The sequence below is a fragment of the Lutra lutra genome, chromosome 10 (assembly GCF_902655055.1).
Source record: "Lutra lutra chromosome 10, mLutLut1.2, whole genome shotgun sequence".
NCBI lineage: Eukaryota > Metazoa > Chordata > Mammalia > Carnivora > Mustelidae > Lutra > Lutra lutra.
Window position 1 is genome coordinate 15970983 of NC_062287.1, and position 26578 is coordinate 15997560.

General features: G+C 58.2%; 1 protein-coding gene across 3 annotated transcripts; it reads right to left on the minus strand.

Annotated features, from left to right (window-relative positions):
* Window positions 1-337: 337 nt before the first annotated feature.
* Window positions 338-26063, minus strand: TRIM29 (tripartite motif containing 29). 3 transcript variants are annotated; one of them, XM_047693192.1, is made up of 10 exons: window positions 25052-26063; window positions 16936-17031; window positions 15908-16141; window positions 14505-14703; window positions 11786-11887; window positions 9377-9469; window positions 7295-7390; window positions 5868-5966; window positions 4431-4507; window positions 338-1500 (listed from the first exon to the last, which is right to left on the minus strand). In XM_047693192.1, the coding sequence occupies exons 1-10, from the start codon at window positions 25853-25855 to the stop codon at window positions 1438-1440; spliced, it is 1863 nt and encodes a 620-aa protein (XP_047549148.1). In that variant the 5' UTR covers window positions 25856-26063; the 3' UTR covers window positions 338-1437. The 3 variants fall into 3 exon arrangements, with proteins under 3 accessions (XP_047549148.1, XP_047549146.1, XP_047549149.1); XM_047693190.1 differs by having other exon boundaries at window positions 5868-5969; XM_047693193.1 differs by lacking the exon at window positions 5868-5966 and having other exon boundaries at window positions 25052-26055.
* Between the last annotated feature and the right edge of the window lie 515 nt (window positions 26064-26578).

Consider the following 26578-nt stretch of genomic DNA (forward strand, 5'->3'; position numbering starts at 1 on the left):
AGCCACTCCTGGGGTCCTGCTCCCTGCTGGGGATGGGGGATGGGGCGTTCTGAGCACACACAGCCCTCAGGGTAGTCAATGCATCCCAGGGTGCCCCCATCCTCCCTTCTGTTCCCTGTAAGCTGATGTCCACCTAACAAAGATCCAGTCTCCTGTACTTCACCCCAGGGGCTTTGACGGGGTAACAGGGAGACTTGAAGGAGCCACATCTTCTGGAGGAAAGAGGAGAGGTGACCCCACACTAATCAGTGTTGGGAAAGTGTTCAGAAGGGCTATAGGCAGTCCCACTGGAAACTGGGCCACATCCCGGGAACATGTTTGATCGGTACAAATGAAGTCGGTGATCAATGGTTTATTCAGGAGGGAAAAGCCCAAACTAAGTGTCCCCCTCCCCGCCCCTGGCCAGCTGGCCCCGCCCCCTTGTCTCCAGGACCCTTGGGAGGGATGTTGAGAAGAGGAAGGGCCCCACCTTGCTGCTCCTGCTTTGGTCCATCTCTAGGCCCTGAGCCCCATGACGGTGTGCCACATGGAAGGTAGTCAGAGGGAGGAGGGAGACGGATGGGGGCAGTGGCTGAGTGGGGCGGGTGGTGGGTCAGCCACCCTTAGAAGTAACAGCAGCAGTTACCTGGAAATTCCAAGTGACCTGCCCAGACCCAGTGTCCCCGGCCTGCTCACTTGCCGTTGCCAGAGAGGACACAGAACAATGGGATGCCCAGGACTCCATGGGGGAAATGACATGTCCCTTGGGCAGCTGGGCCAGGAACTATTTTCATGGATGGATCCTATCATGTTGAGGGAATTGCTTATCCCAGCAGATAGAAGAGGGACCTGACTTGGCTAAGACCATCCTTGCGGCCAGGAGAGCCCATCCCCAGCGACCTCAGACTCCATGTGGTTACGGTGATGCCCGACACGGTCGGGATGATGCCGAGATGCTGAGAGGTTCCCCTCCACAGTGGCCCCGGGCTGCGGGCTCGGCCAGGCTGGGTACTTAGGGCCAGTGGTCTGCCGGCGCCAGGCTGCTGGGAAGGAGAAGGTGGGCCCACGTGGGTGGGAGATGGGCAGGCATCTACAGACCACATCCTGGGGAAGGAGGGTTGGAGAGAAATGGCCAAGAGGCCTCAAGATGGCAGGGGATGGGTGGGAAAGGCAGGCTGCCCCCATGTGGGCCCCAACAACCCCACCCAAGAGAGGGTGGTGGGTTAGGGGAGAGAAGCCCACCTATCTCCCACCCCTGCGATGGCTGGCCTCTGAGCACAGGAAAGATGGTGGCCATTAGAAGTCCCAAAGCTGGAGAGGAGCCTGGATGGGGCCTGGTTGAAGGCAGCGAGCAGAGGGGGACGGCTCCCTTCCACCCTGATGAGCACAGTAGCGAGAGCAGCAGGATCAGCCGGGGAGGGCAGGGGTGCCAGGGCCTCGGTGCTGCCTGTCTGGAACTCACGGGGCCTCGTTGGACCCCATCCCGTTGCCTTTGTTGACATAGAATGGCCGGTAGTGAGACTGTTGGTTGGGGGAGGGAAATAAGAGTGGTTAGGGAGGGCAGATGGCGATGGAGCTGACCAGCCAGACCTACCCTAGCCTCACCTCCCCCCAGGGAAGCAGCAGTCCTCTGAACCCCCTAGCAGGTTCTAGAGGCCCGTGGCCCAAACCGCAGGCTCTATCTACTCAACGCTATCAGTCTCCAGGTTCATAGCTCATTCAGAGTTCATTGCCGCCATTCGGCTGGTGAGCAGGAACCTCAGGCCCTCATCAGACTTCCTCTCTGTGGCCTAGGAGCCGCCCCCACCCCAGCACCACCCTAGATCCTGGTCTCATAGCATTTTCTCCTCTCCAGAACTGCACCCTGTGTTACAAATGCTTTGTAATGAAGGACTCATGGAGTTTTTATAGCCACCCCAATTAAGTGGGTTATCATCATCATACCCATTTCATAGATGGACAAATCGAGGCACAGAGAGGCTAAGCCACTTCCCTAAGGCCACCCGGCTATTGAGTAGTGGAGCTGGGATTCGAACCCCCTGTAGTCCGGCTCCCGAGCCTCCCCCGTACCCCTTTCCCCGCAACAACACTACCCACATCTCCAAATCATTCCTTGAGTCTCAAGGGCCACAAGCATTTGCTTCTGGTCTCTCTGCGTGATTCCCCTGACAGAGAGAGTTCACAGAAGGCAAAAACCTGCCCAGCCCAACACAGAGGTGGGCTCCCCAACTCTAGCCCCTTCGCCTCTCTCATCCTGGCCTGTCCTTCAGGGAGCGGCCTCAGCACAGAGCAGAAGCACCTTCCCACCAGCTCTGCTCTGCTCCTGTCAGCTCCCCAAGCCTAAGAGATCAGCCTCCAGCAACCAGAAGGCCGGATTAGCTGCTGCTTAGTCTATGTGAGAGCACTCAGCCCTCCTCGGGGCTCTGGAAGTGGCTTTGTGCCTGAGCTGGGTCCACTGATGCCACTGTAGGAGACACTGGGGAGGTCGCCCCTGCCTTCAACCTTGTCTGCCCGGAGATGTGGTCACCTAGCAGCTCCTTAGCCGTATCTGGCCCAGAGCAGGGCCTGGGGGGCAGTGGCTGAGTCCTTAACTCGGACATTGCTTGGCCCCCTTAAGAAGTGACTGCAAGATAAAGAGGCACCCAGGCAGGAGATGGCCACAGCCAAAGCCGCAGAGTTACTCAGTGGCAGAACGGGTCTGGATCCCAGAGTAGTCAATAAGAGCCCTAGAAATGGCTCACGCCTTTCTTTCTGGAAGGCTGGGTCAATAAAGCAGATCACAGGTCAGTGAATGGTGCTGTCCCACGAAGAGCCCAGAAGTGATGGGTGGGCAGAAACAGAATTCCGGGGCATCTGGGAAGGGTGCTCTCCCTGTCTCCCCAGCCTGCCCTTGTCCCTTCCCTGGCTCAGGGTCACAGCACGTCAGAGGCCCCCAACTCCTGTTACAGTTGCGAGAACGGCAGCAGAGGAAGATCGGCTCACGGGAGGTCACACAGCAAGTGGGTATGAAGGCGAGGGCCACATCCCAGGCATTTTGACTCCCAGGACAGCCTCCCTCACGTGCTAGCACCTGCCTCCATTCTAGCCGGAACCCTGCCCTGCCAAGCAAGTGTCTCAAGATGGTAATGAGCTTTCTCTGCTGGGACCCAGGCCCTGGGAGGTAGAAGACGGTGTGGTAGGGAGAGCAAGGCCTGAGTCCAGGAACAAAACCCCTTTTGTTCTCCCCATATCTACTTTCTGCAGTCCTGCTGTTGCAATGCCCCTGGGCCCAGGTGCAAATTACACACACGATCACTTAGCTCCCATCACCAGCAAATTCAAGATTTTCTCCAATTAAAGGGCCTGGAGCAAATCACCTCCCCATGATCTAACCTCCAAATGCAAAGACAGAAGGGAGCTGGGGACTCCTGCCCCTGTCCCCAGCCGAGCCCCTGCTGTCACCCATATCCCAGGACAGCTGTGTGACTCCCTCAGCTCCAAGAGAGAAGCATTCAGGGAGGTGGAGGCCCAGCCTGTGAAGGAAGGCCCTGCTCACGGAGGTCCTGGGTGGGGGTCAGGTCAAAAGGGCATTAGGGGGGCGCCTGGGTGGCTCAGTGGGTTAAGCCTCTTCCTTCGGCTCGGGTCATGATCTCAGGGTCCTGGGATGGAGCCCCGCATTGGGCTCTCTGCTCAGCAGGGAGCTGGCTTCCCCCCTCCACCGTCTCTCTCTGCCTGCCTCTCTACCTACTTGTGATCTCTGCCTGTCAAATAAATAAATAAAATCTTAAAAAGGCAGGGGGTGGGCATTAGGGATCCCCGTATCTCAGCACTGCATTACAAGATTACAAGACTGCAGAAACAGAGCCTCAGAGAGGGAATCCCCTGAGCTGGCCAGACCCCAAGGCCATGGTCTCCTCTAGTGTAGTTCTTCAATTCCTGGTTCAAGTGCGTTAGCCACTGAACCCTGAAATATCTCTGTTCCTGACTTTACCGCCTCTGCCTCACCATGTTATCGCCCCAGTGGCCTCTGCCTTGTCAGAGCTAGGGAATGGCCCCAGGAAGGTGGGACCCATCACTAGGATGTCCATCCCCAGGACGGAGAATTTCACACGCCCAGAGCTGATGGGGACACAGTCCTCATTCTCCAAGTATAGACGCCCAGCAACAATTTGCCGAATGAAAGAATCAGGGATACCCACTTTACAGATTAGAAAACTGAGGCCCAGAAAGTGCATGCTTACCCAGATCCACTGACAGTTAGCCCTGGGTCTCTGCTACCCTTTGCTGAATGCAGGATGTGGGAATTCAGGCCACTGCTGTCCCCTCTCTCCGTCCCATGGCCCAGAGAGGTCACATCCTCCCATCACCTCCCCTGGGTGACTGATGACCAGTTGCCCCTGGGGAGCCCCGTTCCGTGCCCATTCTGGAGATGCCTATGGCCAGACAGGCTGTCCTGGCAGCCCATCACTCACCAGCAAAGTCTGCTTGCCAGATTTCCAAGTCTGGGGCTGGGCCTTGGGGCTCTGGCTCCTGATGAGGGAAGGATAGCCTGCAGAGACAGGTGCTGGTCAGAGGGAGCCAAGGTTGGCCATCAGGGCCTCCGGGGCCACAACAGCAGGGGTACCATCGCCAAAGTGACCACCAAGCTCCATCCAGCCCACTACCAAGTGCAGAGACCCCTGAAGAGGCCTGCAGCAGCTGGGGGGGGTACCGCGGAAAATCCTGGAGAGGCTGGCCAAAGGGGGGAGGCACCCAGGCAAACAGAGGAAGGAGGAAGAGGCCAGGTGGGCTGGGCCAGGTGGTCCTGGACTGTGGTCCCCAAATCTAAGTCAGAATCACACTACTCCACAAGGATTTCCCCCCACCCGCCCTGAAGGTTCACACCACTGATCTTTTCCCATGAGCACAAGCAGCTAAGGTATCCACCAGGAGGCGCCCTTTCCAAGGGCCGGTGCTGCATGGCCAGTGTCCCCCCTTCCCACAGGTCTCCTCATTAACCCTCACTCCGTAAGCAGTTTGCCCTGAGCCGCACCACCAAGAAGCAGCAGTCAGGATGTGAACCCAGGTTTGACGGGGTACTGAAACCCACCCTCATGGTCCTGCCCAGGTCCAGGGCCTCTCGCCTGTTCCAGGAGCAGGAGGCTGGGGCCAGGGCCAGGCTGTCATTTGCCATGTGGTTAAGGTCCACAGTTAAGCAAGCCCATGGGGCCTGGAGCACGTGGGCCCTGTCCGGGCCTGGTCCTCCTGCCCACCGTGCTCCCCTTCAGCCCAGCGGGATCTGTTAGGAGCTCTGGCCCACAGAACTGTGGAAAGCACCCTCTGTCTCAGCCATCAGCCTGTAGGGACAGGCCTCGGGGCCTGGCAAGGAGCAGATTATGACCCCAATAGGAGAAGCTCAGAAATAAACAGGGTCTGCCCTCCTCTGGGGCAGCCCGGAGCCCCGTTCCGGCTGCTCTGAGGGAGGATGAACCAGCCTGGCTGGCCCTTCCCTCCATCTGCATTTAGCAAGAAGATGGAGACAGAGCAGAGACTCAGGTCTCTCCCTGCATCTGGGGGTGGGAGTGGGGGCGCTTTGGCAAGAGAAGGTTCCATGGGTCCTGAGTGGGAGCTGGAGAGGGGGGATTTCAGATCTCAATTCTCAGTTCCCAGAAAGAAAACCCATGCCAGCCCCAAGAGAGGTGAGGAGGGGATGGGGATGGGGATGTGGTCCCGAAGACCAGCCTCGTGCAGCAGGCAGAAGTCCAAGGGCAGGGGGAGCTAGGGATGGTGCCAGGGGAGGGGGGAGGCATCCCTCTTCCAGCAACTCTGGGGAGGAGGGCCAGGATGCCCTAGAAGTGGCAGAGAGCCCCAGAGGGTGTCCCATCTGCCCTGCTGTGGGAGAGAGAAGGGGAGGGAAGACGGGCCGGTACCAGGATTGTTTTTAAATCGCCCACTGCCGTCCAGTGGTTTGGAAAACTCTGTGGTGGCCTGTCCCAAGGTGGTGAACTGATAGGGGGCTTTCCCAGAGCCTGCTGGGAGAGAGAGAGGCATTAGCAGCACACCCTGGTCTGGGAGGGGCCAGTGGGAGTCACACTTTGCCCTGGGGCCTGCTATGCTGGGAGCCCAGCCAGGCCACCCCAAGCATGTGCTCTGCCTCCCTCTAGGGTTGCTAAGGTTGCTGGGTAGGAGCTGGTGGGGGGCCATCCTCATGGGCGGGGCTTCTGCTTACACACAGGCAGGCCCCTGCCCAGAGCACCCCACCATCCAAGGCCAGTCCCAGCTAATGTAATGAGCTGATCTGTGTGAAGGTAACCACACTGTCCCTGGGCTAGTCCTCAGGGGCTCAGAGTATTTGAGGATGGGCTCTCCTAGGTCAAGGCCTTCACCAGGGCAGGGGGTGGGTGGTGGGTTGGTACAAGCCTGTGGGGAGATACAGGGGAATGTGGAAGCTCCAAATCACACTGGGGGATGAACGTCTTCCCTGACCCGTAGCCTCTGATCTAGGCTTGACCAGAGTGCAGGGAGGGACCTCTGGTGGCCAGAACTTGCCAGGCCTAGCTTGGGGAGAGGACATCCCCCGGGGTCTTATAGGCTGGGACCCTCCAGTCATATTCACCTTCTAAGGTGAGCAAGGTGAGCTGGTCCTTCCAAGAGTCCCTGCCCTGGGGATAGGGTGGGATTCTAGCCTGGAAGGGACAGTTGAATGATAAGTCACCTTCCAAGGCCACTGCCTGGGGCCCTACCTGCCCCGCCCTCTCTCCTCCCTCTCCCTGACCCCGGCCAGCCCCTGTACCCTCGCTTCAAAGCCACATGGCTCGGGCATCAGAAGACAGAATGGCTTACACCACAGCCCACAGAGCTGTCCCTAGGGCCCTTCAGAAGAGACAGGAGGGGCCTGGCCCACTCCGCCTGGTCTGGAGAGCGGAGTCGGACTCAGGACACTTTAGACATGGTCTAGTCCTGCCTCTCTGAGAAAGGGCCTGACAGGACTCAGTATGTTGGCCGCTGGTACACGGTCACAGCCTTCTAGAGCCGACAGAGGCCAGCAGGCTCAGGCTGAGCAGTTAAGCTTTCTGCAGGAGGAGGACTCAGAAGTTAGGCCCGATGGAAACAGGATGGGGGTGTCAGGGGCAGGGGTCTCCAGAGGGTGGCGTCCCCACCTCCCTGACCATGCGGATCACGGTTAGGGCCCAGTGTTCGCTAAAACCAGCCCCAAGCCCAGGCTTCCCCGACAGCTGAGACCTCTCGGGCCAGGGTCTGTCCCTTCCAGGGTGGGCAGCTGGTGAGGGAGGGAGCAGAGGCCAGCACAGAGCCTGGAGAGACACAGGAAAGGCAGGGCAAGGTGGGGAGAGCTCACCTTTCAGGGAGAAGGAGGAGCTACCTTGGACTGTGGGCCCATCATCTGAGTTCTGGATGGTGGAGGAGTATTCCCAGACCCGGGATGTGTAGTTACCTGGCGGGGCACAGCAGGAGACGTGAGTCCCCCCAGCACCCCCAGCACACTTCCCGTTCATCCTTCCTGCCATCAAAGTTGTCCTAAACCAGGGCGCCTGGGTGGCTCAGTGGGTTAAGCCTCTGCCTTCGGCTCGGGTCATGGTCTTAGGGTCCTGGGATCGAGCCCCGCATCGGGCTCTCTGCTCAGCGGGGAGCCTGCTTCCCTTCCTCTCTCTCTCTGCCTGCCTCTCTGCCTACTTGTGATCTCTGTCAAATAACTAAATAAAATCTTTAAAAAAAAAAAAAAAAGTTGTCCTAAACCACAGTGTCCGCTCGTCTCTGCCGTACCTCAAGGCCCACTGTCCTCAGACTCAGGCTCCGAGTCCCTAACCGGCACACGGCCCCCCTCACTACCTCCACTTTCTGGCCTCACCTCCCCCAGCTCCGCTGCGATAGCCCACCCTGTACCCTCTGAGCTCGCGGCACACCAGGCCCTCTCTTGCCTTCGGCACACGCAGCTCCCCCACCCGCTCCCATCCTTGACAAACGTGTTGGGGCCTCTGGTGTCCGCTTCCCTGTCATCTCCCCCAAGTCTGTGTGTGCCTCAGCCCCAGGCCTCACGTCACTCTGCTCCCATGTTGTCCCCCTGGGTTATAAGGGCAAATTTAATTGGGGGCAGGGGACACGGCTGTCTGGCCCAGCATCACATATCCAGCGCCCAACGTGGAGCCTGGTCCCTAGAAGATCCCATTGCACGGTTGCTGGGTGAGTGAAGAAGTAAACAAATAAATAGAAGCACACGCTAAAACTTGGGCAGAGAGGCAGCTGGTTCAAGTCCTGAAACTGCTTGCAAAGCGGAAGAGGCTGACGAAGGTCGGTTTGGGAGGACGTCCCTGCAGTCTAGCGGAGAGAGGCAGCGGGGCGGGTGCGGGAGGAACAGCAGGAGCCCCACGAGGACACTCGAGTCTGGGGGCTTCAGAGCCCCCCACGGATGACACCCCTGCCCTGGGCCGCCCTCTCAGCAGCCCTGAGCCCTGGGGCTCTCCCCAGTCAGCTCACTCCTTGGCTGAGGGCCCAGTCCTGGTTGATGGTCCTCTCCCACAGCCGTCTGCAGGAGGGCGGGAGCCTGACACTGGGGCTCAGTGGTCAGAGGGAGCTGGGGCGCTCTGCCCGCCCCACTGTGAACCCCTGCCATGGGAAACTTGGGAGGGGTCTCCAGCACGACCCCTAGAGTGAGCCCATCCACCCAGATCTCTCAGAGCCCATGCCCTTACTGAAGAGGCCCCCCAATCCCTCCTCAGACCTCCCAGGGCCATGTCTGGTAGAGCTGCCCCAGGACCGCCCTCCCTGCCCACTGCTGGCTGGCACCCTGGAGCCTCCAAAAACCTGGGTCTTCGAGTGCATGGTCCTACACTTGGCACAAGGGTGCCCTCGGTGCACAGGACGGAGGGGTGTCTGTGCTTGCTTGGCCTCTCTCCCGGAGGAAGCCAGGCGTCCTCCCTTTCACCTTTTCTAGGCCTTAAGGGCATGTCCCTCACCAGCATCACTACATCCCATCCCAGATCTCCAGGGACAGCCCCACTTCCTGTCCTGCCATCCGTCCCATTTACAGCTACACTAGTCTGTTTTAAAAGTGATTTCTCAATGCAGACGTGCACCCTTCGGTAAAGGGCCCCCGTACTCTGTGGGTCCTTGTGTTGCAACACATACTAAGGGAAGCTTCCACACCGAAGCCCCACTCCCAGTTTCCCAGACTCACCCTCAGGGATTTCCAGGCTGCTTCTCCGCAGCCTAACTAACGACATCACACACTCTAACACACACACACACACACACACACACACACACACACACACACACACACACATTGAGCTCAGTAGGACTCCTCCCTGCCTGTCTCTGGGCCCCTAAGCCCATCCCAGCTCCCCACATCCCCCTTCCACGGGGGAGCCCGCCCCCCACCCCCAGCCTACCTCCCAGTCCCTGTGCTGAGTCACTCTCTCACCTTTGGTGCCATACAGATTGTTGAAATTCTTCTGGTTGGTCTCCTTGGAGAGGCGGCTGGGGGAACCTGGCTGGTACGATGTCCTGGCCCCACCTAGGAAAATGAGGACGGGTCCCCACTGTGGAGAGCTGGGTCTGCTTCAAGGCAGGCCCATAGCTTCTGACTTAAGGGGGTTACGTGGGACTCCTTGTCCCCAGATGGCGCCCACTGCCTGTCTGGAGACCCGGGTCCCACCACTAAGACAGCTCGTCTGGGTCTAGATCAGGCAGCCACTTAATTTGCACTCCAAATCAGGACACTGAACGGTGAAAGGAAGACTGTTAGTAAGTACACAGGAGCATTAGGTGTAAATCTGGAAGCTTCTGCAGAGACTCGGGGTGCATGGTTTCCCTATGTGGGCGGCCCTAAGGATCACCAAGGCCTGAGAAGCCCACACCCCCCTCCCGACCCAGGCCCGCAGATGGAGACCCCAGAGGCTTCGAGGTGGTGTCCCTGGGACGAAGGAGGATGGTGGCAGCTGTGGGGGGGTACAGGTGCGGGCCCGCCTATGATGAGGAGCCTGGGGCCACAAGTATCTCCCGGGTGCTTCCTCCACCAGGGGTAAGACCTCACATTGCTCAGGAGCCTCCAAATTTGGATTCTCAGAACAATCTTGAGAGGCTGGCGGAGTGGGCTCCATACCCCCACTTTACAGATGAAGAAGACATGCTTTCCACATGTATCTGGGTCCTTCCATCAGCTCCTTCCCTCCCACCTAACAGGCACCCCGCTCCCAGCTCTGGTCTGCTTCTTTACTGAGCACGCTGCCCCTCCTTCAGGGGCCTGGAAACGCCTCCGCTGGGAAAGGTCACAGCACGAGCCCACTGCCCCAGAGCCCCCAGACTCATGCCAGTAACCCTTGGATGGCCTTGTCTCCTGATCCCCTTTCTGACTCTTCCTGGCCCTTCCCTTGCCTCTACCCTGAGCCTGGGAGCCCCCAGAGGGCAGATTTCCTCCTTCCTCCTGTCCTCAGTGCAAGGGCAGGGACACCGGATGAACCTGTTTCTTCCACCTACAATGTCACCGCCTGACTCCGTGGTAAGCTGAAAGCCTTCCTAGCATCTGAGCTGAATTTCTCTCCTCCCAGACGGGGGTACTGAGGGGACAGTGACCTGCCCAAAGTCCCCAGGTCCTGGCTGGAGGGTAACATCCTGGCAGGTCTGTGCTCTTCCCTCTAACCCCACTGCTGCTCTGCTCCCCTCCCCACAACCTGTGTGTGGGGGGGGGAACCCACGCCCCTCTCACTCCCCGAGGGAGCTGAGGGAGCCGAGCAGGGCCGGGCTGAGGGGACCAGTGTACATCGGGGTCCTCACTGGGGAGGCTGGTTAGTGCTGCTCACCCGCTCAAGGACGGGGCCCCAAGGACAGCGCCCTGGGAGGGGAAGGGGCCAGGCTGGTGGCCTGACCCACACCAGGAATGTGGGGCAGGGGGGACTCGGGTGCCCAGGTGCTTCGCCAGGCCTCAGTCAGGGCCCAGGTGTTGTTTTCACATTGGGTGGAGCTCAGAGATTCCTCTGGCTGAGCTCATCTCTAAAGCCCCTACGCCCTTCCCATGGGTGTGTGTGTGTGTGTGTGTGTGTGTGTGTGTGTGTGTGTGTGTCGGAGGTGTGTCAATCAGCGCTCAGGCCTGGGGGCTCCCCGGTCCCCAGCTCCTTCCTCACATCTCTCTGTCCCCTTTCTCCCTTTCCCCCACAGCCCCACTCTTCTGAAGACCACCCCCACGCGTAGGCATGCCCCCAGGAATGCACCCCCTCTCTCCGAGGGCTGACGCCTGGCACACCCACCCTTATGTAACGGGTGTTGTTGCGGTTTGTTGCTGGTGCAAAAGAACGCAACAGGCTTCCCCCCGGGGCGAAAACAGGCGGGCTCTGGTCTCTACCTCCACCTAGGCTGACACAAACTGGGACCGTCCAGGGCCCAGAGAGGAAGGCCAAGGGCCCGGCGCCGTGCCAGGAGGGAGCGGGGAGGAAAGGTCTCCCCACCCTAGAGGGGCAGAATGGTTCTGGAGGGACTGGCCCTCCCCCAGGACTACAACAAGGCAAGTGGAAGCAGAACACAGCTCAGGCTCAGGCCCCGAGGATGGTTGCTGGTGAAAACAGCAGCTGGGAGACCCGCTGAAAGGAAAGGGAAGCACAGGACTTATTGGGACTGGAGGCAGGGACGGGGGTGGGGGGAGTCAGGAGGTGCCTGTAGTTTATCTCTAACCCAGATGCTTCTGAGGGAGGAATGGGGCACTGTTCTTGGGTCCAGAGGGCCAGCAGGTGTGCACCCGGACTTCCCCGGGCAAACCCAGTGACGGTCACTCTGGCAAGGCAGAACCCAGCCGAGTCCTGAAGTCAGTGGCCCCGAGGGATGGGGTGCTCTCTCTTACTCTTGGGCGTGAGGTACATGGAGTATCTCTTCATGGTGTCGGGCGCACTCCACTCGTTGCCGTAGCTGTTAGTGTAGCTGCTCATGTAGCGATGGTCAGCTCCTGGGAGGGACAGAGGCCGGCCATCAGAGGGGCAGGTGGAGAGGAGAAGGGGGGCCCTGGGGGCAGCCATGGTTTCTGCTGAGTCAGCCCACAGCCCCTCTGTCCCAGGCAGAGGCAAGGTTCTCCGAGCCCAGGGAAGGCCATGCCCTGCCCAGCATTCCCTCTGCTCCTGAGCCGCTGGGAGGTGAGGGACGGTCGGCAAGGAGCCAGCTCCTTCCCTGGACTGACCCTTGTGAGTAAGACCAGAGGCACAGCACTTTGCAGTTGACAAGGTGCTACTGACATCCCTTTCCTTTTTGTTGTGTACGCAACCCCTGGGCTGGAATAGAGATCCCCACGGGACAAACCAGGAAACTGAGGCTCGGGAGGTAGGTGAAGCCCCATGTCACATGGCCAGTGAGGGCAGAACTGGGGTGTGAGCCCTCATTCCTACTTCCTTACTTTGTCCCAGCCATGTCGGCAGCCCACGGGGGTGTAACGAGGTCCTAGCGTCGGCCTCCAGGGCCAGAGATCCAGCCCGCTGAGCAGAGGCACGAAGAGGGGAGTGAGCTTCATGGGGCGGGCACTGACTCCCCACCCCACCCCCAGCCACCAGTATACCCCCAAACCCAGACAAATCGGTGGTGCCACGCTTGCCTTCCCCCAGCTGCACTCCCCCACCCCATTCCTTCCTCTTGCGACTTCTCCATCTTTTACGTTCCCTCTGCCCTTCCCTCTCTGTCCCCCCTGGGCAAGAGAAGGAATGAGTGGTTCAGGTCCTTCTCCTTCATCTTCATCACCTGTACCCAGCAGGGGCCTGACACATAGTAGTGCACTCCACCACAAACACGTGTTCTCCCAGGAGAACCCCCACCCGTTGCTCCCTGCTTCGACTGCTCTGCAAGCTCAGGATGATGGTGGTCAGTCCCTGGGCCTTTGGGGGTAGGACTAAGTCCCTGGTCTGATGGGTAGGCTGTCATCCAGGAGGAGAGGAGGTCTGACTCACTGGCCTCCCATTCCCCCCAGCCCTGCCCTATAGCCAGACACACTCCCAACAACACAGCAGCAATCAGCAAACCAACACGGAGGCCCGGGGCCCCAGGCACAGGTGCAAGGTTGCTGACATCACAGCACCCATCCTGCTCCTGGTAGCGCCTCCCTGCACACCTGGCACAGGGCACAGGGCCACACTTGCTCAGAGGTCATAGTCAATACAATCATTACCTAGAAATGACCCGGTGGACAGGCAGTAGGTAGTCCTTCGAGGCTCATGGGCCAGCCTGGCCCAGTCACAGCCATCCTCATCTGTCTGCCCCGACCTCGGCAGAGGGACCCTACCCCTGGGTTTGTACCCCAGGGACCGTGATCATCACACTCCCAACAGCTCTGCCCGGCTGCCAGCCTCAGCAACTTCTCGGCCAGGAAGATCTGGGAGGCTGAGTATCAGAGTGTGAATCCTAACCACATCCCCCGCTCAGCTGTGTGCCCTTTGAAAAGCTACTTCTCTGAGCCTCGGCCTTCTCATCTATGAAATGCAGTGCATCCTGCAGGGAAAGTAAGCCATGGCCAGCAAAGAGCTCTCACAAAGCCAGCACACTGGGAGTCCTCAGTCACTGTCAGTCACCACCGCTAATGTCATCACCATTGTCATCTGAAGGGGGATTTCAGGACCCGAAGGCCGCTGGAAGCACATGACTATCTTGTTGCAGTGGCTCATGGATCCTCAGGTGTCACTGAGGAATGTCCCTCACATTTCACAGGGACACTGGGTGATGTCACCATCACCGAGATATACAGAGGTCGCCCCTAAAGCCCAGCACATCGGCACACTATTACCCCCTTCTCATCCCCAGAGAATCACCTTCTCTGCTTGGAGCCAAAAGACAGGGTCTGCCTCCTTAGGATGTTTGGGGCCAGAGGTGTCCTTAGAGCCCCATGTTGGGCCTGGATCACTGAGTGGGGCCTTGGGGGAAAGTGCTCCCACTTAGGGCCCTAAAGGGACTGGGCTGGGCTGGTGAGAAGAGACTTAATGGATTAGTTTCTCAGATGAGGAGGCTTTCGGTGAGGTGATTCAGTTGGCCTCAGTGGGGGACAGCGTGACTCAGAAGCTGACATCAGGGAAGCCGGTGAGTCACTGAGACACATGGGTCCCATTGTCCCCAGCCCGGCCTCTGGGCTCAACACCACTCAGTGGGGCCATGGTGACAGGCAAGGTCTCCCTCCCAGCACGATGCAGTTCTAGGTCATGTCTATGGGAGTCCGCAAAATCACCAGGTTAGCATCTGGCCCTTCCAAGTGGCAACCTCCCCACAGCTGCTGGGTTGGGCCCATAATCAGATGTAGCTCGGAATGAAATTAATCCTGAGTTTGATGGATGACCCACAGAGAGGAGGCCTTTGTGCAGCCAGTGCCCAGATGCTCACTGCCCTTGGGAGCCCATGTAACACCACATAACCTTGGCAGCCGGTTCAGTGGAGGGTTACAATCCCTGAATCCTAGTCCCAACACCTTGGGTAAGATGGGTGGTTTGGAACAATGAGGGGTCGGCTGGCTAGATGCCAGCCCAGGCAACAGGATTCGGCACTTGGAAAGCACCAGGTGCCCATGGCCATGGTGTTCGGCGAACGAAGAGGCCTACCGTTCTCCATGTGGTTCCTCTCGATGAAGTTACGGCTCAGGTCCGCCTTGCACATCTTCTCAACATGGCGCATGCACACGTTGAGCAGGTCATCCTTGAAGTTGCCAAGTGACTGTCCCAGGCCCTCCCCCTCCAGCAGAACATGGTAGGTGGGCAGAGGTGGGGGGAGGGAGTAATTGCTCATCAATGCACCAAATTCCTACCAAGGAAGGAAAGAAACCATTAACTTCCTAGGTCTCTAGTAGCCGAGGGGACACGTCTCTGCAGGGAGCTCTCTGTCCAGCTAGAAGGGTCAATGCTGGGAGCCTTGTGGTTCTAGACACAGTTGGGCTACCAACTAGCCCCACTTGTCCTCTTATGTTTCTCCTTCTGTAAAATGAAAGGGTTTGGCCCAACTCCACTAGATACTAACATCCCTGATGGTATAAGTAGTCATATATGTGACTCCATGGTTCCTACCTCTTCAACTGGACATGTCGTTCTATCTTACAGGGGTTTCTGAGAGCGACACAAGCTGGGATATCTTGGGGAGTGAAAGCACTAAGGAAATGCAAGGTATTTCTAGAACGTTCTAGGTCAGTCACAGTGCTACGTCCACCTTTACATACCACACTTAAAGCCTGCCTCTCATCTCCCCTCCCCCTCACCTGGAGAGTCCCTCCTCTTTCTGAAAACTTTATGGGCTTGGGCCTTCAAGACCCAGTTCAAATTCCACCTCTTCCACAGCTGTGTTCGATTACTCCAGCAAGCTTGCCCTTCCCAGAGCTTCCATGGGTACTTATCTCCAGAACCACATGCTTTATCATTTAATTACATACTCTTCTATATTGTTCTCTAATTGTACATGTCTTATCTTCCCAGCCGGATTGCAGCTCCTCAGGGGCAAAAACCATGTCTTCTACTTCTCTATTCTCCACAGCACCCACCAGAGTCCTGGGGCATGCAGCGGCGCCCACAACACTCTAGCAGCTGGATGAATAGACAGACAGGTAAGGTCAAGGATCATGCCTAGGCAGCTCTTCCACACCATGCCTCATACCCAAAGCAAACCTCACTAATCAATCCCACAACTCTTTCCTACTGAGCCTGGAGCACTGTTAGTACATATCAACTGAAGCAGGTACAAGGTCATACTTGTGTGCCTTCTTTAGAGGAGGGATGGAAATGGCTTAGATGGAAAAATTAAATGGGCAGATGGAATGGAGCTTGGAAAGATGGATGGATGGATGGGTGGATGGATGGATGGATGATGGATGGATGGATGGATAAATGGATGGATGGATGGATGGATGGATCATGGTAGATGGATGGATGGATGGATGGTAGATGGATGGATGGATGGAGGTTCTGGGACAGTGAATGTAAGGACTGAGGGATCAAATGGTGGAGAAGTTGCTTTGTACCTGCAGAAATAGCACCGAGTCACTGATGGTTTGCATCTGCTCCCTGGTCTGCTTGTCCTCGTGCAGCACCTTGGCCCTCTCTTCCAGAGCATCCACGATCACCTTCACCTGACCCACGGCATCCTGCTCCCGCTGCTCCAATGCGGCCCTCACTTCCTCCTTTTGTTTCTCCAGGTCCCGCACCAGGTCCTGGAAGTTTTGCTCCAGGATAGCCTTCTCACTGGTGGTGAAGCTCTGGGTCCAGAGTGAGAGGAGAGAGGAAGGAGGGTTTCGGGAATTTAAAAAACCTCCTGAGTGGGGTGTATCTTTAGATTCCCAGCCCAGAGTCAGAGCCGGGGCATTTCCACTGCCCCAACCCAGAAAGTCTGTTTGACTAAGGATCTCGTTCAAAGGCATCTTTGAGGGATGCCATCTATGGACAAAGATGGCCAGGTTCATTCACAGCCCACTCTTCTTTATCTGTGACTCCTTCCAGGGGTGGGTTGACTTGGCCATCATTCCAACCTTGGGCGACTCCATGGACCCAGAAGATCCCCCATGAGTCAGGTGGTGCTCAGTAAACCTCGACTAGCACCAACAGCATTCAGAAATTGAACGGACAGGCTGTTGATGGAGCCAGGCTCAAGAGTCAGCGATCTCAGATTGTGGTCTGCAATTACTCAAACCATGGCAGACACACAGGCAGCCATCTTGGCCCCAGTGAAAGGACAACGTCACACCCTTGGTGGCTGGGTGGTCTGCTGGGCAGAGTAGACAACAGAGCACACCGGAGGACACACCAGAAGACAGGTCGATCTAGGGTCTTTATTTGCTGGGAAGGAGCCTTAGCGGATGGCGAGATCACACATGAATGCCCCGCCTGGACTTAGAAGGGGAATTGGTGGGGATGCCAGAGGGGTGGGAGAACCCAGAAGAAGTAAGTGTGGGGCATAAATGGGGGGCCTGGAGCAGGAGAGAACGCCTGTCTCCTCCCAGGTAGGACAGGCGGGGTGAACCCACAGCAAGGCCAAGGCCCGGGGGCAGCTCACCTTGATGCGGTCCTTCTCCTTCTGCCACTTCTCAGCTTCATCTTCGATCTCGATGATCTTGAGTTGTAGCTGTTCCTTTTGTAGTGACAGCTCTGTCTGCAGGGAAGGAGGCAGGGTTGGAGAAGTCCGGGGAGAGGTGGGAGAGCAACGGAGAATCAGGGAGTGGGCCCATGCAGGGAGCCAGCCTGGGGAGGGCTCACTCCTTAGCCCTTAGCCCAGCAAACAGTCCCAGGGACCTCGGATAGGCCAGGCCCCACGCCTGTCACCAGGGATCTGGCAACAGATCAAACACTGTGTCACTGTAAACTCGGGCCTCCGGGGCTAGGCCATCCCAGCCAGGTCTTTATAAGGACTAAACCTTCTGCCAGGTCCCTCCACCCAAACTGAGCAGGACGGTTAGTTCATTTATGGGGTTCCCACTCCTCTCAATGGACCTGAGGCCACTAGGGAGAGGGAAGGAAGCTCCTACCTCCTTCAAGGTTCGGGGAGAAAGGGGACCCAGCCCAGCTCAGCCCAGCCCAGCCCAGGGAGTGTCCAGTGGCAGTGACAGTGTGCAGCGTTTCTATGCCATGACGTGGGGCCTGTGTTGCAAGCCGGAGCCCAGGCTGCAACCAGCAGGGACTCCGTCTGGACAGGCACAGCTATAAACCTGTTTATGGGAAAGGGAGTGCAGTCCGCAGTTTGGGCAAGATGGGGACTTCTGTTCAGGGGCCCTGGGGGAGGGGAGCTGGCAGTGAGTGAGGCAGGGAAAGGAGGAAGCGAGAAGATAGATTCCAGGGATCTCCGCTCAGGGGAGGACGCAGGCTGCTGGGGTCTGGGGGTGGGGGTGCTAAGAGGACCGATGAGGGGGCATGGGGAAGTGAGCTCTGATGGATACGGAAAGTATGGATAATATTTTCCTTCCGTTGGGGAAATACCTTCTCTGGAAAGCAGCTACAACAAAGGGGAGGCATGAAGCTAAGGCCAAGCTGATTCAGGCAAGCCAAGAGGCACCTTTGTGTTCTGCGGGGGCCCCTGCCAGGGATCTCAAAGCCCCTTCCAGCTTGGAAAGACTGGTGGGTGATCTCCACCCCACAAGGCCGCAGGGCGCTCACAGTCTCCCCACTACTCTGGGTTTTGAGCAGAGTTCCACACCATTCTCCAGCTGTCCCTTTGAGGAACCCACAAGGAAAGTCAAGATGAGGAGGCCACAAGCCACTAGGAATGGGAGCTCCTTTGGCAAAGAGTCCTGCACAGGGTACAGACGGGTCGCACCTCTGGAGGGCTCCCCCAGGCTGGCGGGGTGCTGACTGGGGTCCCTCTCCAGACACCAGGGAAGTGGATTGGGAGTGGAGAGAACTTCCCTGGCTTTCTTGGAAAGGGTGCCCAGAGGATCAGGGAGCTGGTGGAGAAGATAGGGAAGGCCCAAGAACTGTAGAGGTCCCGGACAGAAAGCCCCTGATCCCACCCCGCACCCCCTCTCTGCCCACAGTCCTGGGCTTTCCTGGCAAGAACGCTCCAGGTTCTCAGGAAGCATCTGGCCCACCAGCAATGGGCTGCAGATCCGTCAACATGGAAAAATGCCATCACCAGAGACGGAAAATGACTGTCAGGAGGAAAGCAGTGAAAGGAGGTAAGGACGGGATTTGGCCTGGTTTCTGGAAAAAGGCTGGGGAGAAGTCAGGTGCCGTAGACACAGTGCTGGGAGGGCGGAGAGCAGAGGACAGAGAACCCAAGACACAGCGGGTGGCAGATCCTGTGGTCTGGAAGGATCTGAGCCACAAGGAAGAAGCAAACAGCTGGACAATGGTCTGTGCCGGGCACCTTGCCCATCCCAGGAGCGCTCCTAAGGGAAGCCCCAGGTCAAGGGGACAGTCGGAAGACATCCCACTGCAGCTGACCCCTCCTGACCTGGCTGGAGTAGGGTCATTGGCCCCTGGGTTTCTCGCCCCTACCTCATCACCCCCAGAACAAGGCCTGATGGAGAGGAAAGCAGAGAACAAAAGTACATTCGCTCCCACCACCCCCGGGGCCTGCCCAGGGGGGAGAGGGCAGCCCTCCCATGAATGAGCATGGGGGATCCTGGAGGGAGCCCACCCAGAGCTTGGGACTGGGAGTCCAAACATCTGAATGCAGTTACGACCATTTCCAAGCAGATGGTCTCTGCAAATGACTTAACCTCTCTGGGCCTCAGGGCTCTATCTTTCATGGACTTAGTAAGAGGACTGCCTCCCATCCCCCACCGAGGCCATGGGATGAGCTGGGAGCCAGGAAAGGGAGCTCTCAAAAAGTACCCGGCACAGAGAAAGCCCCGGCCAGTGGTCTAGCATCTCGTAGTGTGGGGGACCTTCCATGGGCCAGGAGCTGTGCGGGAGGCTCTCCCTCCCACCAGGCTTGGAAGAGAGGGTGCCGTGTGGCCAGCATGCCCGTGGGGCCCAAGGGAGCAAGGTGGGGTGGGCAGGCAGGATCAGGGGAAGCCTCGGAGGTGCTCAGCAATGAGGGTGGCAGGTGCCTCGGTATTGACATCTGGGGACAGTGTGTACACTGCCAGGATGCAGGGAGAAGTGTGGGCCCAGAGGCCTGTATCGTGGGGAACTGAGGCCTGGAGGACACTTGGGAGAACAGAGCAGAAGGAGGGGAGGGGATGAGGGTCGGCTGACCTTGCCAGTGGGAAAAGGTACAACCAGAGAAGGTTAAGGCCAGCCGAGTCATGTGGAGTGAGCAGAGGTGCTGGGGGCACCTGCTGGAAGCCATGGGAACACAAGACTGGGTCGGGCCTGCAGGAGAGACGTCTCCACACCCCCCCCTTCCCCGACAAGCACAGATTTGCTGGCCAAGAGGGAGTACAAAGGAAGGGGATTAGAACAAGGAAGAGCCCAGGGCAAGGGCCCAGGAAGTCAGACCCTGGGGTGGGTGTGGGGGGGTGGTCCATGCTGCAGAAGAAAAGGAGGGAAGCAGGCAGCAGGGCTGGCTGAGGTGTGGCGAGGAGGGCCAGAGTGTTGGCCAGTGACCCAGGAGGGAGGAGGGGAGGCTGCTGATCTGGAAGCCTGTGAGGGCAGGGTCAAAAGCAGAGACGCACTGTCTGCAGCAGTGGGTGGAAGACGGGGTGGAGGAGAGAGTCGGGCACTAGGGAATTCGGACACAGGCTGGGAGGGGGCCTCGCAAGACCAGACTTGCAGGAAGGCGGGCCCTGGGGAAGGGCCTTGGAGTGGGAGCTCCGCGTGGTTACAACAGTCCCTTGTCCCCTCTGGGAGGAGGGCTCCCCTCTTCGGAGGAGAGTTTGGGGTGAGACCCCTGGGGGTGTATCTGGCATCTGTGTGGCTCCCAACAGCTCTTCCCTGCTAACAGGACTGCGCGAAGCTGGAAAAGGCGGGATGTGGGAAAGAACGTAACATAGGAAGCCTCCAAGATACTGGGTTCTCCCCCAAAACCAGGAGGAGGAGGACACTAATTGTATGACTGAGCACCTACTATGTGCCAGCCATTTTCTTCTTTCATCTGCAAGTGCCGCTGCCCCATTTTACAGATGCAGAAACTAAGGCCTAAAAAAGATTAGGAACTTTGCCTGAGCTTTCACAGCTGGAAAGCCATTAAGGCCAAGATATCACTACAGGATGCAGATCTCATGTGGCCTCTTAACCTCTAGGCTCATCTCCGAATCTTCCAGGAGGTTGTCCGTCCCCTTCACTTCTGCTAACTTAAGCCTACCTAGGCTCCCCACCCCACAGATGGTATAGTTTGGCCATCCTGTCTCTTTCCTCGTCACCCCTCTTCCCTCCTCCCCCACACACCCTCTTTCTCGCCCCCTGAGGTCCCAGCTCTCTCTCTTTCTCTCTCCCTCCTCCCTTGGAATTTTGAGGAAAGCCCCTGATATCTGATGGGGCCTCAGCTCCCCACCCCTCCATCGCCGTGCATACCTCCCTCCTCTCTTCCTCCCACTCTGGGTTCCTTCCCTCCACCCTGCCCAGGCCTGTCCCTAAATGCTTCCTTTGTTCCCTTCTCCCACACTCGTCTGGTTGCCTGTTGCTCTGCTGCCTGGGATGGGCACCGGGAAGGCCATCCTGCCTGCAAATCCTTCCGGCCTTGGGGGAGTGGAGGATTCCCTGAGAGCAGACCGAGGGCACAGTGGTGGGTCACACCCAGTCCGATGGGCCTTGGGCCGCAGATGCACCTGAACACTTATCCGGACAGGGGTCACCTGCACGGCCTGCAGGAAAGGGGGGGATGAGGCCGTGATCTTCTTCGGGCTTGATTTAACCGCCTGGGCCGTTGGCTCTGATATTTGCCAAATGAGGCAGTTAATTGCCAAATTTGTACTCTCAGACAAATGGTAATTATCTGGATAAGAATCTGAAATGCTGGAGAGATTTCCCCATTTCCACCCAGATGTCAGATAGTCCAGTACTAGTCTGCGTGACGGGGGCTCACAGTCCCTTCTGCTTCCTCGGGTGCCGGGACAGGGACCCGGCAAGACCGGGTAGACAGACTAGCACCAGGCTGTCCTCAGACTGGTGGTGGGCCCTTGAGAAAGTCACCCCACCTTTACCAGGCCTGGATTTTTTCCTGGCAATGCTGGACAAGATGCCTGATTCCCAACCTGGCTATTCAGTACCATCGGCAAGGGAGACTTAAAAATACAGATCCCAGGCCCCAAGCCCCTGAATGAGAACCTCCCGTGGAAAGGCCTAGGCAGCTGCGTCTTGATTCTCTAAGTGATTCCAATCTGAGGATGCCCCACTCCCCCGCCCACCGCACGCCCCCCAGGGGAGTCTGCCGTCCTGTGAAAACAAAGTGTAAAATGGTGCAGAGGAAACAGCCATCAGAAGAGTCAGAATCCGGGGCACCTGGGTGGCTCAGTGGGTTAAAGCCTCTGCCTTCGGCTCAGGTCATGATCTCAGGGTCCTGGGATCGGGCCGCATCGGGCTCTCTGCTCGGCGGGGAGCCTGCTTCCCCTCTCTGTCTCAGCCTGCCTCTCTGCCTACTTGTGATCTCTGTCTGTCAAATAAATAAATAAAGTTTTTAAAAAGAAGAAGAAGAAGAGTCAGAATCCCGGCTTGGCCACTCCGTGCTGGGATCCAGGAGAAGTCTCTTGGCGTCTCAGGGCCTATGTCCTCGTCTCTAAAACAGGTACAGTAGCCCACAGCTATGGCACTGCTGTCAGGAGTAACAGGTAAACAGTTGGTGCTCTTTAGAAACTGGAGCGTCTCCTGCTGCCTCCTGCTGCCTGCCTGTCACTTTCCTCCCCTGCCTCCTGTCTCTGAACAGCTTACCAGATAAACTGCTTCCCCTTCAGCCTCCATGGAGGTCACCCCTCTCTTCTCTCACCCACCCTGTCCCAGAGCAAGAGCCCCCCCAGCCCCCGACAGGACCCATCCTGACCCCATGCAGCAGGAAAGACTTGGGATAGACAGAAGGATGAGCCAAGAGACAGAAAAGGATGGAGATGGATATAGACATCCAGCCTGGGGAATGTCCAGAGGCAGGGGAGTGGACATCGATGGGACCCCTTCTAACATCTGGAGTGGAACCGGAACATTCTGACCCTGGATCCACCAGAGGAAGGATAGTCATGCTTCCACACCACATGGCCTTTGCTCCAATACGGCCCCCGCTCAGAGGCTACAGGTAGAGCCGAAACCCAGGAGATGAGCACCCAAGGCCCTGACTGTCATCTGCAGCCTCATGCAACCATTCAAGATTGGTCCCAGATGACCTCACCAGGGCCTTCACCATCTGACCTGCTGAACAGGTTCTGGACAGGGCTCCTTGCAAAAACCTGTGTGTAGGCTGATGTTTGGGTCTGTAGGAGATGCCTCCAAAGGATGCCAGGATTGACACGCTTATTCCCTTCTATCAGTCAACCCACTAACCCTGCTCTGTGCCAATGTTCCCCATGGCCGACATTCCAGCAGAGCCAAGCATGGACAAACAGCTGTGCTCCAACTCCGTCTCCTGGCCGCCCCGCACCACTCCCCATCTACCCTTACACCGCTGGGACGTACACACACATGCACACGCTATCTAGCTCCCCCTGTTAAAGTCACTCCAGTGGATCAGACATTTTCCCCTGAAATCCCCGATAGAGCACACTAGGCTAGAGTATCCTGAATCCCACCTTCTCAGTACCCTTCCCCTCAGTTGCTTTCAAATATTGGAAGAGAATTAGGGGACTCCTTTCTCATCCTCCACAAGCTTGGACAGGTCCCTCCCTCTCCCAGGACCTCTGTCCCTGTCTTCAAGGTGAAGGAGGAGACCCAGGAGACTGCTAGGACTCCACCCAGCCTGCCCTGCCACCCGCTACAATTTGATGTTGATCGACAGCTGCTTCTGTGTAACTGGGCGGATGCTCCCCAGGCTTGTTTGTGCCTCCGAGCTCTGCCTCCTGACCTACATCGTGAGCCCTCAAGGACGAGGACTCCAGAGTCCTACAGCAGCGCCAAGCACCAGAAGGTGAACTCCAAGTTCCCGGAGCCTCCACGGAGGGCTCCCCAAGACTCTTCCCTCCTCCAGAGGCACTTGGGCTTTGGTTAGGCGATACTCTGGTTCCAGACACAAACAGACAAATAAGCATGTATATTGCTTGCAGTAGAAATGGGCACCTGAAGCCACTTGGCACCAATCTGCCCCCCTCCTCATCCCCGACATTCCCAAGAATCCTGGGACTCCACGGGGGAACTTGAAGACCACCAATGGAGTCCAACACGTTGGGTTCACACATTGGGAAACCAGGACTGAGAGAAGGAAAGGGACTTGTCCGTGGTTGGATGGCTAACTAGAGGCAAAAACCAGATGTGGAACTCGGTCGGCTCTCCCAGAACCTAGTCAGAGGCTCTGCAGCTTTTTGGGTTATACCAGATGAAGATGACTGCCCCCTTGGTTCTGTTCCGATTTCCCAAGGAAGCTCCCGAAGGATGGGTTCCATGGCCTGGCCCCGTCACTGTCTCCTAGCCTGATGCTTGAAGCCAGGCTGGGGTCAGAGCACCAGGGAATTGGGATCACCTTCCAGAGCCAAACAAGACCCCTGACAAGGATCTTTGAGTCTTTTTCCATTTGTAACCCATCTCTCTGCCCAGGGGTGTGGGCGAGGGGTACAGGAAGAGTCAACAGCCAGCTCTTGGTCAGGAAGGCTGGATGGGGAGGGGTCCTGGGCTGCCCTATTCAGAGGGGTAGAGAGAAGCTGACAAGGAAGGCCAGGTCTCCTGCACTGAGCACCAGAATGGTCATCCCAGAGGGGGGCCGCCCACGACCGCCAGCTGTGTGGCTGCTGTGGGACAGCAGGGTCAGCATCTGTGGGGCAAAGGGTAGCAACCCCAGCTGAGCCTCTGGCCCAGAACACCCTCTCTCCCTGTACAGCCCTTTCACAAGCCTCCCCACGCCTCTGCTCCTCCCCAAGGAGATCCAGGCACGATTACACAGACAGCTGTCGTGCAAATGCACTGCGTACCCCATATACAAACATATGCACCAAACAGCCATCGCACATGCAACACACACACACACACGTCCATCCCACCCACACGCAAACTGCAGCCCTCCCAAAGCCTGGTGCACCGATAGGCTCATGGCCCTGCGACCACACACACGAAGCACACAGAGCCAGTGAAGGGGACGGAGAAAGCCTTCGGGGAAGTCGAGAGGCTGGCGGGGCGGCGGGGGGGGGGGGGGGCGGCGGGGAGAGTGGGAACGCATAAGCAGCAAGGAGCCCTTGCCCTACAAATGCAGACTCTAAAGCCTGGGGAACAAAAGAGTATTTAAGTGGCCCCCAAATTCCCTTGACCTCACCCATGACCCCTGCCCCAGCAGTCCGTCCTGCTCAGGTGGCACAAATTCTCTCTCCCTAAAATAAAAAAATAAACAAGAAGAAACACTGTGGCCAGGCCCAGCTCCCAGGGCTGAGCCCGGGTGGATTCTCTGATCTGACTTGAACTTACCCTGTGACCTTGGTCAAGCCCCCAGTCATTCCCGAGCTTCCATTTGCTCATGTAGGCAATGCCCCTGTCTCCTGAGATTTAGGGAAACTGCCTCTGACCCCCAGCCTGTGGGCGCAGAGGGCCGACAGATGGATTCAGAAGGAGCCAGGGACAGCGGAGACTCGAGGCCCAAAGCCCCCAGGAGCGCAGATGCCCCCGCGCGTTACCTCCTTCTCCGCCTTGGCCTCTTCCACGGTCACGGTGCTGTGATTCTTGTGCTCCTGGAACATGCAGAGGTAACAGATGCAAGTCTGGTCCGTCTGGCAGAAGAGCTCCATGGTCTTGCCATGCACAGGGCACTTGCGAGCCTCGAAGTCCCGGATGGGCTCGAGCAGCTGGTGGTCGCGGAAGGCGGCGCCCTCCAGGTGGGGCTTGAGGTGCAGCTCGCAGAAGGAGGCCTGGCACACCAGGCAGGACTTGACGGCCTTCTGCTTGCTGCCGATGCAGGAGTCACACAGGACCTCCTCGGAGCCCGACTTGGAGCGCAGGAGGAGGCCGCCGTCAGCCCGGGGGTAGCTGTTCCGCCGGGCCTCCCCGGGCTCCACGATGGACACCGTGGGCTTTCGGGGCTCCGAGAAGATGGACTTGCGCAGCTCCCCCTTCTCGGCAAAGGAGAGGGGCGGCTTCCGGCCAGCCCCCAGCTGGAGCCCGGCGTAGGGGGACCTCTTGCCGTCCCCAGAGTCCATGCTGAAGTAGCTGGAGCTCTTGTCGTCCACGGACTCCACAAACTGGATGATGGGCCGCCGCCACTCGTTCCCCGAGAACAGGGAGCTCTTGCCCTCCCCTGGTTTCGGGGCGCCACCCAGGCTCTTGCCCTCGGCCGCCTCCCCGCCGTGCCCGTTGGTGGTCTTGGCATCTTGGCCTTCGGCCTTGGCCCCATTCTCCAGGGTGCCGTTGGGACCTGGGGGGCTGCGGGCATCCCGGGCTTCTGGGCTGGCCCCATTGCTTCTGGAGGCATCTGAGGCTTCCATGGCCGGTCACTCAGCGGGCGTGTGTTGGGACTTGCTGGGGCCGCAGGTGGGTGACCTCTCAGAAAGGCGTCTCCGCGGGGAGTGGGCCAGGTAGCCAGAGCCCAGGGACACACCTATAGGGAGCAGCGGGAGGAGGTGGAGGAGGAGGAGACGGAGGTGGAGGAGGCGGGGGAGGAGGTGGGGAAGGAGGAGGAGGAGGAGCAGAGAGGAGGGGCAGCAGGCCCGAGCCTGACGCAACTGGCCGGCCAGGGAGAGCCCGCGGCAGCTCCCAGAGCCAGAGGCGGGCGAATTATACAGGAGGCCACGCCCTGCACATTCATACCTAACCTGATTTCTAAAAGACGTGGGTTTTCTTTCCTCCCCTGGTTTAATTATTTTCCACAGCTCAGCAGCCTGTCGGCCTCCTACTTTCTGACGCACCTTCTCCTGAGGAAGTGGGGGAACTCTGTCCTCACGAGGGGTCAGGCTTTGCTGAGCCAAAGGACCCCTGGGGCGAAGGGTGACGTGTCTGCCGAGGCCCACGGGACAGAGAGCTATTAATTGGATCACACAAGCCAAATAGCCTTATAATTGGCGGGCCCGGACTTCAGAGAAGTTTCCCACCCTGGGCCAGTAATGAGAAAGGGGGGTCTGGTTGGCTTTGGATTGGAGGATGGGCAGTGCCCAACTTCCAGGCGTTGTCCTAGGTCTGTCACCTACAGGGGCTCCTTTCACCCCCCATAA